The sequence below is a fragment of the Oryctolagus cuniculus genome, chromosome X, assembly GCF_964237555.1.
Source record: "Oryctolagus cuniculus chromosome X, mOryCun1.1, whole genome shotgun sequence".
Taxonomy (NCBI): Eukaryota; Metazoa; Chordata; class Mammalia; order Lagomorpha; family Leporidae; genus Oryctolagus; species Oryctolagus cuniculus.
Window position 1 is genome coordinate 80,768,323 of NC_091453.1, and position 18,547 is coordinate 80,786,869.

The 18,547-nt window shown below is 42.7% G+C and overlaps 1 protein-coding gene and 1 pseudogene across 1 annotated transcript in view; both read left to right on the forward strand.

Moving 5' to 3' along the window:
* Positions 1 to 18,031, forward strand: part of LHFPL1 (LHFPL tetraspan subfamily member 1) — a 51,233-nt gene extending 33,202 nt beyond the window's left edge. The window contains exon 3 of the mRNA XM_070066626.1: positions 16,993 to 18,031. Coding sequence (XP_069922727.1) covers positions 16,993 to 17,174 — 182 coding nt within the window. The 3' untranslated portion in view covers positions 17,175 to 18,031. The remainder of the gene's footprint in view (positions 1 to 16,992) is intronic.
* On the forward strand, positions 13,389 to 15,557 carry LOC138847685 (neurotrophin receptor-interacting factor homolog pseudogene; annotated as a pseudogene).
* Positions 18,032 to 18,547: the final 516 nt, after the last annotated feature.

Genomic DNA, 18,547 nt, shown 5'->3' on the forward strand with positions numbered 1-18,547 from the left:
CTACTTGTTGAAACAGACATGGTGCTTAACTTCTCTGTATTTCCCTTAATGGATATTTGTAATAGTATTTCTCTCCATATAGTTGTTTAGATGATTAAGTGAAGTAATGGATACATATGGAACACAATAGACTACTTTATATGTGGAATCTGAAAAAAAATGACCCCAGAGAAGTTGAGAATATAATAGCAATTACAAAAGGCTGGGGAGAATAGAGAAGAGAAATGGATGGGGGAGCGTTGATTACCAAATACGAAGTAATAGATAGGAGAATAAAGATCTTGTGTGCTATTGTACAGTAGGCTTGATTATAGCTAATGGCACTGTACTGTGTATTTTCAGAAAGCTTGAAGAGAAGATTCTCGATGTTTTCATAGAAATTATAAGCGTTTGAGATGTTAGATACGTTTGTGCTAATTTGAACATTATACTATGTGGAAGTATATATGTATCAAAACATCACATAGTGTCCCGTAAACATGTGCAGTTCTCAAGGGCCTCTTTGGGGGTGGGGAATAGCTCAGGCAAGGCTTCTGGGAGGGGAAGAGGGATGCACTGAACGTGGCAAAGGCATACAATAATGGAGGTTCCCCAAAGCCCTGTGAGTGCCCCCTGTGTTTTCTCTCCCTGAGGCTCATTTCCTTTGCTCTCCCATCATTTCCTCACATTCTTGCCAGTTCAAAGCCTTTTACAGTGACTTGGGCTTTGGCCTTCCTGGGTTCAATTTCCAGGCATTTCCTACCATCTTTCCTTTCTGTCAGTTTCCTTCTTTACAGAAAGTCTATTTTCTTGTGCTCACCAGAGCTTAACACATTCTCATAAACACAGAGGGACAGCAGAGTATGGTTGTAACAACCCTGGTCTGGCATCAGGACACCTAGGTTTTAATCTTTCTAAGTCTTTTTGGGCATGTCCATTTGCCTCTCTGAGCCTTGATTTCCATGTTTTCAAATATGGTATCGGACAAAATAGATGAGTAACCAGAAACTCCAGAGACCTACTAACACCCTGTTGTGACCCAACTCCACTTTATGGTGAGGTCTTTGATCTGATTTCATATTTTTCTATTTTATTATCAAAAAGTAAAATAGTAGATTTCAGGTGCTCTTAGAACAGGCACACACACACACAGCTGTGTGTGTGTTAGGAGAGGGATATGTTAATTCACCTTACTGTAGTAGTCGTTTTGCTATATGTATATTGAAACATCATGTAGTGAACCTTAAATATAAGTAATAAAAGAACAAACCAAACTATTTCAGGCATCCCTCCTAGAGGAGAGTAACATTTTGCTTTTAATTGAGATCTAAAAAGTAGAGCCTGTCAGAATCACATGCCCATGGAGGCAGGAATCCAGGGATTGGCCAAAGAGATTGCCTGAAGCAACTCATCCCTTGAAGCAGAATCAGCTGCAGCCAGTCTTGGAAAATTCATGGCCCAGGTGTTGCTTAAGGGGAAAGGAATCTCCATCCAGGGAGAATCTGGGCTGACCTGGAGGAAGAATTAAGAAATGAAAGAGTCAGGCAGCAACTTAATTCAACACACATCCTGGTGCCTATTATACCTTTGGTGCTTTCTGAATGTTGCATTGAATGGGATGAATAGATTGTAGGTCAGCTCCGTTACTATTTTACTCTGTGAACAAAGACAAGTAATTTATTTCTTTAAACCTATTCCTCTATGACTTAAGTGAGGATGATATTATCTACCTTCAGGAATTGTTTTGGTCATGAGATGAAAAAGCACACATAAATGTGCTTTCTGAAAACAAAGTCCTGCCAATATAAGGGATAAAAGATCAGAAAGCCAATCATTGATCATCTTTTATTCAAAATAGTGAGGTGTTTAAATTAATTAATGAGACTATACATCCTATGAGGTGCTAAGCTGTTTTCATTTTGAATAGAAAAAAATAATTATAGTGCTTCTAAACATCTCTACTTTTCCTGAAATAGCATAAAAAAGGATGCTCAGCCTGACCAGCTTGGAAACTCCAGAGGGAGACAAAGCTCTTACAAAGGCCTCAAGGGTAGGCCCTTCGCTTTATATGGTCTTTCGCCAGTGTCTTGTAAAGAGCCTGATAAACTCAGTGACTGAAATAATAAATGTGGTTTTGTGAACGAGTTGTCTATACATCAGATCACCACATGATGGCAGTAAAGCCAGGCAAATTCATTACCTTTGCTTCTTAGTCTTCTGGTTCTCAAAAAGAACGTGCGCTTAATTTCTTTGCTTCCATTTCTTCCACTGGAATTCCTTCTATAGGCCTCATCTTTGGCTTCCTTTCCCAATTTATCTTTATTGCTTGTCTTTCCTTGTGTACTGTAGAATGTTACTATATCCTTAGCCTTTGTTTAAAAGCAAAATCTGTTTTTAAATAGGGATGATAATACTGTAGTATCCATCTCTCAAGGCTCTTGGGGAATGAAATGAGATGGAAGACCTAACACATTTAGGACAGAGCCTGCACTAAATAAATGTTAACCATAATTGATATTATTATGATTGTAACTATTATGACTTATACTCACCCACAAGTTCTTTAATGAATTGAAATGGGTTTCAAAGGTGGAGGAGAATCAAGGACAATCCATCCTGGTCTCCTATATGAACAGTAGGGACTCATCTGCTGCATTCCCAGGTACATTAGTAGGGAGCTGGATTAGAAGCTGAGGAGCCAGGACTCAAACCAGTGCTATGATATGAGATGTCACTGTACCACAACACCAGCTCCATCATATGAATTTTTCAAACTATTGTCATCAAACCACATGCATGTCCATGTGAATTACAAGAACTTGTGAAAAACATAAATATATTTTTCAAGTGAAATCCCCTGGGACTACAATTAGAGTTTAGATTCTCATTAAATGTTGATCATCTCCTATTTTCCCTCCCAGAGCTAGAGCCAATAAATGGTATAGGCTACTAATATGATTTAGTTCAGGTGGTTCCCCACCCATCTATGTGCCAAAACATCTGCACCCTCTCCCCAGAGATATTAATCATGTAGATCTGGAGCAGAGCCTCAGAGTCTGTGTCTTTTTTTAAAAATATTTATTTTATGTATTTGAGAGTCAGAGAGAGAAAGAGAGGGAGAAAGAGAGAGATATCTTCCATCTGCTGTTCACTTCCCAAATGGCCACAATGGCCAAGGCCAGGCCAGGCCGGAGCCAGGAAACAGGATCTTCATCCGGTCTTCACATGGGTGCAGGGGCCCAAAGACTTGGGGCATCCTTAGCTGCTCCTTTTCCCAGGAGCATTAGCAGGGAGCTGGATTGGAAGTGGAGCAGCCGGGATTTGAACTGGCATCCATAAGGGATACTGGCATTGCAGGTGGCTTAACCCATTACACTACAATGCAGGCCCTGGAGTTTGTATCTTAAAGCTCTTCCAGATATATTTGGGAACTAGTAGACCAGTTGATAGAGTGTTTAGTTGAAACAAAAATGAGCTGATAAACATTAATTAGTCCAGGCCCTGTGATAAGTGCTCTATACAAGTATATGTCCTCTTATTTGACCTTCATAGTGGCTCTGTGAAGTAGGCAGTGCCACTTTTGTTTACTAACAGAAGGACCAGGACTCAGCAAGTGTAAATGATTCGATCCTGGACTGAACATTTGGCACAGTGTCCCATACCCAAAATGTCTAGATTGGAATCCTGGGTCTCCTCCTAGTTCCAGCTTCTTGCTGATTCACACGCTGGGAGGCAGCAGACAATGGCTCAAGTTGTTGGGTTTCTGTCACTCACTTGAGAGACCTGGATTGAGCTCCTGGCTCTTGCCTTTAGCCTGGCTCAATCCCTGCTGTTGAGGGCATTTGGAGAGTAAACCAATGGATGAAGGATTTCTGTGTTTATCTCTCTGTCTCTCTACCTTTTTTTTTTTTTTGACAGGCAGAGTTAGACAGTGAGAGAGAGAGAGACAGAGAGAAAGGATTTCCTTTTTCCACTGGTTCACCCCCCAAGTGGCCGCTATGGCTGGTGCGTTGTGGCCTGCGCGCTGTGCTGATCCGAAGCCAGGAGCCAGGTGCTTCCTCCTGGTCTCCCATGCGGGTGCAGGGCTCAAGGTCCTGGGCCATCCTTCACTGTCTTCCTGGGCCACAGCAGAGAGCTGGACTGGAAGAGGAGCAACCGGGACAGAATCCGGCACCCTAACCGGGACTAGAACCCGGGGTGCCGGCGCCGCAGGCGGAGGATTAGCCTAGTGAGCTGCGGCACTGGCCTCTCTACCTTTCAAATAAAAAATTTTCAATGACTTGCTCCACAAGTTCAGTTTGTAAATGACAACTTATGGTTCAAACAGTTCCCTGTAACTCTCATTCCAGATTCTTTTCCTTCACTGCACTGACTTAACAAAACCTTATGGGCAAAGGGCAGACCCTTCACTTGGCTGCTCGTTTCCTTCCTCTAAAATAATATTCTTGCTTCTGGCTGGGGCATGATGAATGAATAAAACAAATGGAAGAAGATTAAATAAAATCATGGATGAAACAAATAATTTGTAAATTGTAGGGTGCTGTATTCTTATCGGGTGGTATTATTTGTGGCATTTGTTATTACTCAGGAACCTTGGACCCAGGAAAAGTCGCTACAGTGTATATCCATTTGCTGATAGAAAATGGATGTGAATAGCTAATGCTGGCATTGCTGGTAGTGGCTAAGTCAGTGGCTGAAATGAGAGAACTTGCTCCTGACTCCTGAGGTAGATTTGTTTCCTAGGTGTGGTCTAGCATTTTTGAGTATTATATCAAAAATGTGTAAGTATAACTCAATAAGAATATTCTGGACATTCATTGCATACAAAATGCTAAATAAGGCACTGCAAAAATGAGAAGAATTCAAGGAGATAGCCTTCAAGAAGCTTAGTTTATTTGAGGAGACACGATAACAAATGGGCACAATTCATAATCCCAGATATATGTTATTGTCAGGAATGAATGATGTGATGCTAAGGAACACAATGAGAACTCCAGAATCTATCTTCTTTCCCTTAATATCAGCTCTCTTTTGGATTACTGAAAAGACTCCTGACTTTTTCTCTTGCCCATTCTCAAAGATACTACACACTACCCACTCAATCTCTCTCCCATTCTGTGGTCAAAGTGATATTTCTAAAATGCAAATCTGATGTCATTCTCCTTCTTTAGCAATAGCTCCCCATTTGCCTTAAGGATAAAGACTCCTTAGCAGGTCCTTCAGGGACCCTGGCTATCACTTACATTACCATTTTATCTTCTTATCTTGCCCAGCCACCTAAAAATACCACATTCCTTCAAACCTTTGAAACTTTGCATGTGTTACTCTCTTTGCTAAGAGTACATTTTTACATTTCCTTACCTAGCTAACTTCTTATTATTCCTTGGAAACCCCTGCCCTCTTTAACCTGCATTTGATGGCCCATCATCTGTATACTTGTAACACTTGCCACACCTGTTTGCTTGTCTTCCTTCTGCGTCTGACTCATTTTCACTCATCTGGTTTGTTATCTTACCTATACGAACAATGTGTTTAAAGTGCTGAATACACGCCAGACACATGGAAGCATTTGACAAATATCAACTCTTACTCTTCCAGTTACTGACTTAATTAGCTGAGAAAGTTTAAGTGGACACAAGCAGAGAGGCTATGAACAGATGTTAAAGGAAAGTGACCAGTTTCTTAAAGGCCCAGTGTCCTAAAAAATTCATGTTGAATCAAAGAGGTCCAGTATTTGATTAGCCGGTTTTTAACCTGTCTCAGGGTGAATGCCCAAAGTTTTTTTCTGAGAAGCTGATCCAAGTATAGTCAATATATATAGCTATATAGAGGGTAACAATGGGGTGATATGGGAGTTTCTTCAGGGGAAGGTTGGAATTAACCTGGAGAGAGACCCAGAAGCATAATTTAAATTGGCCTAAGGCTTGGTTCCCCCTATTGAAGAAAAAGATGAGCAGAGTAGCTAAAACTCCAGAGAGCTATATGAGAAATGATATACATAAGAAATATAGGTGGGACTGGTGCTGTGGTGCCATAGGTTAATCCTCTGCCTGTGGCACTGACATCCCATATGGGTGCCGGTTCTAGTCCTGGCTGCTCCTCTTCCAATCCAGCTCTCTGCTATGGCCTGGGAAAGCAGTAGAAGATGGCCCTTGCACCTGCATGGGAGACCAGGAAGAAACTCCTGTCTCCTGACTTCAGATTGGTGCAGCTCCGGCCAATTCGACCATTTGGGGGAGTGAACCAGCAGATGGAAGACTTCTCTCTATCTCTCCCTCTCAGTGTCTGTAACTCTACCTGTAAAATAAATAAATAAAATCTTTGAAAAAAAAAAGAAATACAGGTTGGAATGGGTTTTGTGGCACAAAAGATTAAATTTCCGCTTGGGATGTCTGTGTCTCATATTGCAGTGCTAGGGTCAAAGTCCCACCTCTACTTCTGATCCAACTTCTTGCTACTGCATACCTGAGGAGGCAGCAAATGGCAACTCAAATACTTGGACTCCTGCCATCCAAAAGAGAGACCAGAATAGAGTTCCTAGCTACTGACTTGGCTGTTGTGGACATTTGGGGAGTGAACCAGCAGATGAAAGATCTCTCTCTCTCTCTCCCTCTCTCTCTTTCTCTCTCTGCCTCTCCCTCTCCCTCCCTCTCTCTCCTTCCCTCTCCCTCTCTCTCCCCCCCTTGTTTCTCCAAGAAGGATTCTTCAGATGAGGTTTCTAGCCTTCTTGGCTTTTAAGCTGGCATTGTGAACATGGCCCTTGAAGGAGGAGCCTCTTTTTCAGACTCCATCCTACTTTGTTTCCTAACTTTTTTAAAAAAGATTTATTTATTTATTTGAAAGGCAGAGTTACAGAGAGGTAGAGAGAGACAGACACAGAGAGAGACAAAGACTGAGAGAGAGAGAGACAGAGAGGTCTTCCATCCATTGGTTCACTCCCCAAATGGCCACGATGGCCAGAGTTGGGCTGATCCAGAGCCAGGAACCAGGAGCCAGGATCCAGGAGCTTCTTCTGGGTCTCCCACACAGGCACAGGGGCCCAAGCGTTTGAGCCATCCTCTACTGCTTTCCCTAGCCATAGCAGAGTGCTGAATCGGAAGAACAGTAGCCGGTACTTGAGCTGGTGCCCACATGGGATGCTGGCCATTCAGGTGGCAGCTTTACTGGTTATGCCACAGTGCCAGCCCCTGTTTCCTAACTTTGATGTCCACACCAATGCTAGGCCTCACCACAAACACTGGTTTGGGGCTATCTCTTCCCAGTAGCTCACTAGGACCCCTTGACAGCTGGCAAACACCATGCCCCTGGCAGATATGGGACTTGGGCTCGAGGAAGACTGGTAAGTTCAAGTAGCAGTTAGTAACACTTTTTTCTCTAAAGAGTAGAGCTATAATAACTTAAAGCTGAATAAAAGGAAATGGAGTCAAACTATAAACCAATTTGATTTGCAACTTGGAATAAAAGCAACGTGTCTTGATTTAAATGTCAGGCCCACTGCTGAGTGATGATTTAATAAGTTTTATGAGAGATCCTGTCACAGCAAATTCAACACTAGAATAGAGTGACTCAGAGATAGAGTGTTAGAAATGAAACAGAAAAGCACAAAAAGGAATAGGCTTATCTTAGGGTTCATACAGAAGCTTTGCATGAAGCAAATTTGCAGTTCGAATTTCTTCTCTCCCCCGTCCTGCCATCCAATCTTTTTCTCCACAGACAGCCATGTGCAGATGCAGAGAAAGACTCTACATGTGAGCTCAGCCAGTTCATTGCAGTATTTTCTGATTGCATAGGGCCCTAAACAATTCTAGTGTGCAGACTCAGAATCAGTGCATTCAATCTGAATGCAAGGCTGCAGTGAGCCTGGCTATTTGTCAAGACACTTCAAAGTCTCGTCTGGTCCCAGTGCCTCATCTTTAGGGAGAGAGACAGAGAGAAAGGTCTTCCTTTGCCGTTGGTTCACCCTCCAATGGCCACCGCAGCTGGCGCGCTGCAGCTGGCGCACCACACTGATCCGATGGCAGGAGCCAGGTACGTATCCTGGTCTCCCATTGGGTGCAGGGCCCAAGTACTTGGGCCATCCTCCACTGCACTCCCTGGCCACAGCAGAGAGCTGGCCTGGAAGAGGGGCAACCGGGATAGAATCCGGCGCCCCGACAGGGACTAGAACCCGGTGTGCTGGCGCCGCTAGGTGGAGGATTAGCCTAGTGAGCCGCAGCGCCGGCCCGGCAATTACTTAGTTTTTTGTCTCCATTTTAAGAAGGACAAAACCAAGATCTGATGGGGTTAAAAGAATTGTTCAAAGACTCCTAAGGAATCAGTAATTCCTCCTTATACCTTGGGAGCTATCTTTCCTTGACCTTCAACCAGTTTTCCAGCATGCTCAGGGTTGATTATGCGTCAATTCCAGTCTACTTCCCCAGTCCAGAAGGAATCATGCATGGCCATTCTTAAAGGAGGAAATTCCATTTTCTTGTTCTAATCTTTCAGTAATCAAGATTCATTTGTAATGGAATTTAAAATGTAAAAATCTGGTGTTTGCCTAGATGAGGGTTGCTCAACCTCAAGCATATGGAAATCTGGATTCAAATAGTTCTTTCTTGTTGGGGACTGTCACATGTGTAACACCTCCTTGGCCTCTGGTTAACTGGCTCTACCTCTAGCCTCCACCTACTTGCAATCTTTTACAGGTTAATTTTCCCAAATTTCCTCTAACACAGTGGTTCTCAGTAGGAAGCAACATACCTTCTACCCTTCCAGGAATATTTGGCAACGTCTGGCAATACTTTTTGTTTTCATGACTTGGAGTTGGGTGGGATAATTTACTGTGGAGCAATGATGCCATACTGCATGGGAAACCCTCTCCCTACACATACACACACACAAACACACACACACAATAAAGAATTTTCTAGCATGAAGTGGCAACAGCACCAAGATTGAGAAATCATATTCTATAGTATTATCCCCTGATCAGAAACTTTACATTATTCCTCACTACCTGTAAGAAGGATAAAATAATTCATGGCCCCTACTGATACTGATATAGATTCAGCTTAGCATTTGCCAATTAGAGCTCATTATCGAAGTAATTTTGATATGATGGCTTGTTTCTGAAGCATAACCTATATTTCTTCATGCATAGAACTTTGCTTTCACCAACAACTCCTTCTGTCTGGAATGCCCACTTTCCATTACTGAAACCAGGTCAAAATGGTATCCCTTCTATACATCTCTACTTGAATTTGAATTCTTCCAACTACAAATACTCTATATTTTCCTATAATATTTTGCCATGTTTCTGAAAGCACGTTTCACACTCAGAATGAACATTTTCAATTGGAAGGGGTCTTTCAAAATCTCTTCATTAAAACTCCTCTCACTTAAAGAAAATGAAACTGAGTCCTAGAGAGGTGAAGTGATTTGATGAAGGCATTGTACTTTTCCATGAAACTTAGATAATAATAATTGGTCATTGGTTTCATTTTCTGGGCATCATTGAAATGGATGACCATGAGCATTGAGTAAGGCCTGACATACAAAACTGTACTCTGACACTTAAATGTTTGTCAAATAATTTGCCCTTCTGAAACTATAAATTGAAATGATCATGACTGTTATGATAATCAGATGAGATTGTATATTCAAAATGCCTGAAATATAGTAAGTACTCAATAAATATTTGTGAAATAAATATAAGGGTAAAAATTATGTCAAAGAATATAATTTAGGGATTTGCAGTGGTCCCTGGGACTTCACTAAACGGTTATTAGAGGAAAATGGTGCAAGCTCATTGCCACTGCTCCTTGTTTTTGCATCCTTCCAAAGAGTTCCTCTGTTAGCCACCAGACTAGTGTACAAGGTTTATATGGCATAGCTCAGTAGTGATGGTGGATCTCAAAGTGGAAAGATAGCTCTTGAAGGTCTGCTTTTGCTTTTCCTCCTTCATTTCAATGCCAGTGATATAACCTTTCTGTTCCATGAATCAAATAGCAGGTAGAGTTGTAGGAAAAGATTTGTATAGAAGATGCATTTTCTTGTTTCTCTTCAGCTTCTTATATGGCAGAAGCCTGAGGCTAGATGCTGGTCAGTGGCCTAACAGTAGTCTCTGTGTGTGAAGAAATTCAGAATGCACTTAGGGTGAAAATAGGTGCAGGTCATCGCTATAGATTCATGGCCAGCTTAGTGATACCTGGTTCAGAATTCAGTAAGGTTTACTTAAGCCTTGCTAGCCAGCCCTTTACTCCAGAGAAGCCCACTCTGTTAGCTTTCTTGCTGCCTAGGGCTTTGGGGTAAGAGTATGCTATGCATTTGTTCATTTCATCTAGAGAAACAAGTATTTCACCAACCCCAGCATGCATATATCTAATACGAATACCCCTGTCCTAATGAGGGGATGAGTTGACAGGCAACTGGAGAAATATAATGAGACTTCTGATGCCTTGTGTAGACTATGTTGGAAATATTCTGGAGTGGGCCATCTTTGAGGTGGTTCCTGTCTACTCAGCAAAGACACAGGAGATTTTGGTTGGAGGCATGAGAGAAGTGACTGCTATTGATCGATTTAGAAGCCTCCTCTTTAGAGATTACAGGTCAAGGGACCCTGTAAGAAGAAAATGCTATTTAGGAGGAAGAGAAAAACAATGGAGGGCAGAGCACTGGGTTGGGAGCAAAAAAGAGTCAGTTTGGATCCTTGCCTCTACCTTTCTGCTCCTGAGAGTTCTCTGGGCTGTTACCTGAGTCACATAGTCCAGTCTGTGGAGTGAGTGCAAACTTTGCAGTCTTCCAACAATCACAGGAGTTGAAGATTTGCCCATTTCCAAAATTTTCACTCCGTGAATCACAAAGCTTTTCACAAAGCCTTTTATTTCGAGTGAGTCAATGAGTGAGTGTGTGAATATGTGCATGTGTCTAGGAGCAGGTGCAACATGAAAGAGATACTTGCCTCGATATGGCTTTCTTTATGTTACTTTGCCCAGAGCCCACCATTGTTTTTCATGTTGAAACTACTCTCTCCCTCCCTCCCTCTCTCATTTATGTTGTTTTTATAGCTTGTTGTGGTCTGGCTTTCACCATGATTTTGGAGGGGGCCACAGGACTTCAGGAAGTTAAATGACTGCCTAGGTCTCTTATTAAAGTACAAATTCTCTGAACAAGTTACCCTTGACACGTCATGGGAGGGAATAAGAGATCCAGTCATCCATTCAAGTAGAGAAAGAAGGATACACTGATATAGTGAGAGCCTCTAATGATGCAATTTGATCTAGAGAAGTAAGACTTCACTTAGCAATTCATAATTGAGCTGAGAGCTAAAGAATAATTGAGCATTGACTAAGTGAAGAGAGTGGCAGGAGGTACATGTGTCCAGTAAACATTTTAGGCAGAGGGAACAGAATATGCATAGGCTTCATGGTGGAAAGGATCATGACATATTCTAGAAGCACATAGAATATTAAGTTAGCTGGTTTTGCAATTTAATTCAATTTTAGTGGATGAAAATTTAATGCGCAATAGGATATTTACACAGTCTCAAAGCATTTTTACAGAGAGCAATTATTAATTTTACAGTGGTAATAATTTGGCAGTAAAAAACCTATTTGATACCATATTTACCAAGTGATCAAAGTTAACATCACAAATAATAAAACAAACTGATGTCATGTGCCTTCTAATGAGATGTTCTGTGAGGACGTAGCCTCACTTATGCAACAATTCTGCCAAGAATGCACCAACCTTCATCTAATCCAAAGGAAACATCAGAGGAACACATGCTAGTGTCACCCTATAACTGTTGGTCTGGGGGCCAATGTTGTGACAGAGTGGATAAAGCCACCTCCTGCAACACCAGCATCCCATATGGGCTCTAGGTCATATCCTGGCTGTTCCACTTACTATCCAGCTCCCTGATAATGGGCTTGGGAAAAGCAGAAAAGGATGGCCCAAGTGCTCTGGTTCCTGCCATCCATGTGGGAGATCCAGATGAAGCTCCTGGCTTCTGACTTTGGCCTGCCCCAGTCCCGGCCATTGTGGCCATCTGGGGGGTGAACCAGTGAATGGAAGATCTCTCTCTCTCTCTCTATAACTTTCAAATAGTGAATAAATCTTTTTAAAAATGAAAATATTTGGCCTGTATTCCAATTTCAATTCAAAATTTAAGCCATAGTTTTGGATATTGATTGTTGAAAATGCAAGTGCATCCACCTTCAAGTTCTGAAACTATACCCATTGTGGACACAGCATGTGAAGAATTAACAAGAAAAGAAACATACACCTATACTGTTGAGCCAGCAACATGGAATGAGAGAAAGTATAGATAAAGCATATATAAAGTGCAGTTCTCCTGCCCAGTGTTTTGTCAGATACCTTCTGCTGTGGATGGGGTGTACAGATAAATGCTTGGTGGGCTGCTTAGCTAAGGTGACTTTGGCCCACTGCACTGTATCCAGGAAGGCTCCTGGCCAGTACCGAGCTGTGAATACTGTTGTTTGGAAGATATGAATTGGTGAATAAGAGAGAAGATGTTTTGGCAAGGGAGACAGCATAATTGATGATTAGGTGGTAGAACAAAACTGTCTGAGATGGAAAATAGGGGAAAAATTAGACTGGCCTGAATGAAAAAGCAAAGCGACCTCACTTAGGATCATCTTAGACTCTTTCTGTGACACAGCAGCTGGTGAGTTGGAAGAAGAAAAAGATTAAGATTGACTGGGTACCATGTGCACATTGCCATGATGCTCAACCTTGACATCCTCAACTGATTGTAAGCAGGACTAGCTTTCTGCACGACTCAGATGCCTACCTCTCTTCTTAGGACATCTCTGAAATTTTGTGGAAAAGGGCACCTACTGCAATTTCTAGAGTTGTGGCAAGCACTTTATTTTCACGGTTATATACTCTAACAGCTTGTAAAATAATAGCCCTTCTTTCTCTGGAATTGGCATGTTCTTAAGGATCACAATAACCACATTACTTCAAAGTAATTTACTTCTGTTAGATTCTATTCAGAATTCTGCTAGAATATCAGGTGATCTTTCCCATTACCCTTCAAAATGAAACTAGCCCCCACCCCCTTCCTTTTCCCACATGGCGGGGTGGGGTGACACAACCCTCTCTCTGGGGGCCCATGGCCTAGAATCCCCAACCAGTAACCTCTTCCTGTGCAGTTGGGCCTCCGAAGTGCCCCGAGGAGCACCTTCCTCCTGTAGACCTGGCCTTTGCCTGCTGCCCCAAAGGGCCGGACAAGATGGTCGCCACCCTGTGGGATACAGAGGAGTGTGCCGCGGGGGTGTCTGGGAGTTGTAGTTCAGGTTTGCTTTCTGACTCACTTCGCTGCTGTGGGCCAACAGGCACCTTTCTGCAGCCCGCGGGACTCTGCTCATTCTTATAAGAGGCACACTGAAGAGGGGGAAACTATGGTTTCCAGGCTTCCAATGACCTAGTGCTGTGAACCAGAGACCTTTGAAGATGTAAAAATAGGGGCCAGTGCCTTGGCTCACTTGATTAATCCTCTGCCTGTGGCGCCGGCATCCCATATGGGCACCGGGTTCTAGTCCCGGTTGCTCCTCTTCCAGTCCAGCTCTCTGCTGTTGCCCGGGAAGGCAGTGGAGGATGGCCCAAGTGCTTGGGCCCTGCACCCGCATGGGAGACCAGGAGGAAGCACCTGGCTCCTGGATTCGGATCGGTGCAGCGTGCCGGCCATAGCGGCCATTTGGGGGGTGAACCAAAGGAAGGAAGACCTTTCTCTCTGTCTCTCTCTCTCACTGTCTAACTCTGCCTACCAAAATAAAAATAAATAAAAATAAAAAGATTTAAGAATGGGTTTCACCCTGGGGGAGTGGAGACTATTGGACCTCAAACAGAAGTACTGTACAGGGATGTGACGCTCGAGAACTACAGGAACCTGGTCTCAGTAGAGCATCAGGCAGATATGATATTTCAGAGGAGGTAGAAGAATTCTGGCCTGTGGAAAGAAGAATTCTTCAAGACTCCATTCCAGAATATTCTGAGAAAGCTAGACTCTCAAATTGATCTTCCTACTGAGAATCCCCTGACAAAGATCAAGGTTGTTGAGGTCCTCACACTCAAATAGGAAGTGGCTGGTCCCCGGAATGCCCAGATCCAGGCTCTCTATGCTGAAGGCAGAGGCCTGATCTCAGATGTCCTCAAGAAGCCAGCCTAACAGCCAGGCAACCAGCCAGCTGACCCAGAGACCGCTCACCAGAGGTTCTGGCAGGTCCGTTATGAGGAAGCATCCGGGCCCCAAGAGGCACTGGCCTTGCTTCATGAAATGTGTCACCAGTAGCTGCAGCCTTGAAGCATACTCCAAAGAGCAGATCCTTGAGCTGCTGGTGCTGGAACAATTTCTGGGTGCACTGCCAGGGAAGCTCCAGCCATGGGTGGAGTTACAACACCCAAAGGACTGCCAGGAGGTGGTGGTCCTGCTGGATGATGTGACCTGGATATCCAATGAGGAAGCACTGCCCGCCCAGGGATCTGCCTGTTCTCTTGATGTCACTGCTAAACAGAAGGAGGAGAATATAACCATAGTGGTGCTACTGCCTGAGGAGCCGGTGACCTTCCAGGATGTGGCTGTGGACTTCAGCCAGGAGGGGTGGGGGATGCTGGGCCCAAAACAGAGAACTGAATGCCATGATGTGATGCTGGAGACCTTTGAGCACCTGGTCTTTGTGGGGTGGGAGACTGGGAAACAAGCAGTTAATTAAGAAATATGATATTCTTGTGGAAGAACCAGATCATGACCTGAAAGTGGAAGAATTCTCAAGGGATGACACTGGGTCCTCTACCATAGAAGATGTCATGCAGGGTGGGGCTCAGAAGTTCTAGACAGAGCATTATGACAAGTGGGATTCACCCAAGACAAAGTCCTCCCTCAGAAGCAGCACTGTGAAAGCCTTGAATCTCAGGTAAGCACAGATCTTGACATAAGCCAAGTTTCACTTCAGAAAATTCCTTCTAGAAAATGTTTGTGCAAAATGTCTCATGAGTTACAAACATGACATGTAATTCACAGAAGAGCTGTGAAAGGGAAAAGACCAAGAAAAGCAGTGGTTCTAAGAAAACCAACCACAATGCTCAGCAGAATACATTTGTAAGACTTTACAAGGGGAGCCAAAGTTGCAGGTGCAGTGAATGTGGCAAAATGTTCCAGAATCCAATATACTTTTCTGTACATAAAAAAATTCATAAATGAGAAAGGCCCTATGTGTGTCAAATCTGTGGGAAAGCATTTCTTCAGAGCTCCTCCCTCACACAGCATCAGAGAATTCATAGCGGTGAAGGACTATCTGAATGTTAAGAGTGTGGAAGGACTTTCAGTGATCACTCATTCATCGTCCAGCACCTAAGAACTCACACTGGAGCTAAGCCCTACTAATATAAGGACTGAAGAAAAGCTTTCCTTCAGAGTCTCACACCTCATCAGGCATCAGAGGACTCACACTGGGGAATGCCCATTTGTGTGCAGCAGATGTGGAAAGGCCCTCACCCAAAGCTCACATCTTATTGGGCATCACAATATGCACAGTAGGATGAAGTGGAAGAAGAAAAAGCATACCTCATAGTCTCAAGCCAGCTTGATCATACAGTGTAGCATGCACAGGCCTGGTTATGATTCAGGACTCAGTGGGAAAAGGAAGCATTGAATGAGAAAATTCCCAAGACCAAAGGACAAAGCAAAGAGACCACCCAGCCCATGAGGAGTAAATAAGAAAACTGGGGTATTATTAATACATCTATCAATAGGAGTAAAAGTTTTAATTTCTTAAGTTGTTATTTGTTTGCTCATACATTTGATCATTAAAAATGATATTACTGAAATTTGAAAATGCTAATAATTTTAAGAAGCCAGATACCAGGTAATCTGTGCCCTAATGATTATATCTGTGGTAAAATATTTATTGTGGATGGATAAGGACTAAAAAAGAATGAAGAGCTGGCTCTGTGGTGTGGCAGGTGGGGCCGCTGCCTGTGGTGCCAGCATCCCATTTGGGCACTGGTTCAAGTCCCAGCTGCTCCACTTTTGATCCAGCTGTCTGCTATAGCCTGGGAAAGCCGTGGGGGATGGCCCTGGCGCTTGGGCCCCTGCACTCTTGGCTTCAGATCTGCGTAGCTCTGCTCACTGTGCCCCTCTAGGGAGTGAACCAGAGGATGGAAGACCTCTCTCTCTGCCTCTCTGTGACTTTGCCTTTCAAATAAATAAATAAATATTTTTAAAAAGAAGGTAGATAAATAAAAATATATATTTTGGTGTTAAAAAAACAATGAAAAGCAAAACAAAACAAAATTCCAAAGTGAAACTACCCACATAGAGGCTTTGGCTTTCATTTCAATGTATATTTCTTCCATTGGTGTTAAAGGCTAAGTTAGTATGGACACATATAGAAAGGAAGAAAGGAGTTGATTTTGACACTCAGATCTCATGATAATGCAAGATATGGTTCTTTAAAAGAAAGCCGTCCATTTATGCTAGTTCATCAATATGATTAAAACTGTGAAGCTTTGCAGTCACTGTGAGCCAGGGCTCATACCCTGATTCTACCACATTCTAGTTGCAAGATTTTTCATAATTGACCCAGGCCATTGTTGTCTCATCCTTTGTAAAACAGAGGTTTAATATTAATAGTACTTATTTCAGAGTTACCATGATAATTAATGAGATACATGTGTAAATAACTTAGCATAACGCTTGACACCTGACCAAGTTGTTCTTGTATTGTCATTGGTATTGCCACTCTGTCACCGCTCACACCAGCTCCAGGTTCCTATTCTATCAGGAAAATAAAATCTTACAACTTCTTGCTAAAGCAAGACTAGCAGCAAGTAAAGGAGGAATTGAGAAGCCTCCTGGAATTCACTGTTTCCTGTTCTCACTCTAAACATAACACCCCAAAGAGGATATATGGAGACTAAACTTTTAGGGATCATTTTTATAGTTCATTATCCAAGAGATTGTATGAGAAGGCAATCTAACCCTCAGATCTGTCCCTGTTTCCACAGGTACCTGTCAGCTTGGCTGGGCATATTACTGTGCTGGAGGTGGAGCAGCTGCAGCCATGTTGATCTGCACCTGGCTCTCTTGCTTTGCGGGAAGAAATCCCAAGCCTGCTGTGTTGGTGGAGGGCATCATGCGGAACACTAATTCTTATGCCATGGAGCTTGACCACTGCCTCAAATCTTGAGCTTTGAAAGAAGTTTGGAAAGGTTGGGGAAGTGGGAGGGAAAGAGGCCCTGAAAAGAGGTACTTAGACCAGTTGTCACTCACTTGCCAAGTAAGGCAGCCTAGTGTTTGCATGCTTTTTAATCTACTTGTTATTCATTGTCACTTTCCTTTAAGCCAGTGGGATAGTGGCTATTTACAAAATTTATCTAGGACAATGAATCTTTTTAATGTTTACCCAACCAGTGAGAACCCACTAACTCCAGAGTCCTGAAGTCCTCCTTCATACAAAATAAAGAGTAGATCCTGGAAGGTAACTGTACAACCAAGCAGCTCTCAGAGTTCTATAGTTCCTATCACTTAACCCAAAGCTTAAAGTCTGGGTAAGAACCGTTGTGCAAGGAGGGAGAAGGAGACAGATAAGACTGGTTCCTACCATTCCATTCATATGAGCCTCTCCTTGATACATACTGTCATGCAGAAACATTCCTGGAGTACCACTGCTCAAAAGTTTGCAACTCTCATGTCTGTATCTTACCTCTTTCCCTTTTCACCCGTTTTTCTTCCTTTCCCAGTTGTGGAAAAATTTTGTCAGGGAGAGTGACTCCCAATGGGGAAATATTAATCAATGATGCTTGCATACAGTCTGAGGTCCCTTTCTCATTATACTTTAGAATATTCATAGGAGTTCACTGTGTTTTCTGGTTAGGAGACTGACATCAAAATATAGTAGTGATTATTCCCTAGTCCTTTATAGATACAGAAAGGTGTTCAATGAAAGTTCTGAGAAAACAATTTGTGGGAACTCAATAAATATAGATTCACAGTGTTGATGACAAGAATATTCCTGCCAGATTTTTATTAAATGTTCTATCAACAATTTATTTGTAAATTTTAATTTTTTTATTTTCATAGCTCATTCTTTTTTAAAATTATTTATTTATTTGAAAGTCAGAGTTACACAGAGAGAGGAGAGGCAGAGAGAGAGAGAGAGAGCGAGCAAGTGAGCCCACAATAGCTGGAATTGGGCCAGGCTGATGGCAGGAGCAAGTAACTTGATCCAGGTCTCCCATATGAGTAGCAGGAACTCAAACACTTGCCCCATCTTCTGCTGCCTTCCCAGGTGCACTAGCAGGAAGCTGGGTTGAAGTCCACTATGGCTACCTAGAACTATTTCTTGAACATCTTACTATATGCCACATTCTGTGCTAAGTACTAGGAATAAAAGGATGAAGTTTCTCACCTTAAGAGAGATAGTGGTGAGGTATTTGTTAATACATTTTTTAGATATGTCAATAAATAATCGCCAGTATATTAAATGTTAGGAAAGGGAAAAGAGGGAAGCAAAGGATCACAGAGGGGCCATTAAGCCATTTGGGGGTGAAATGGTTCATG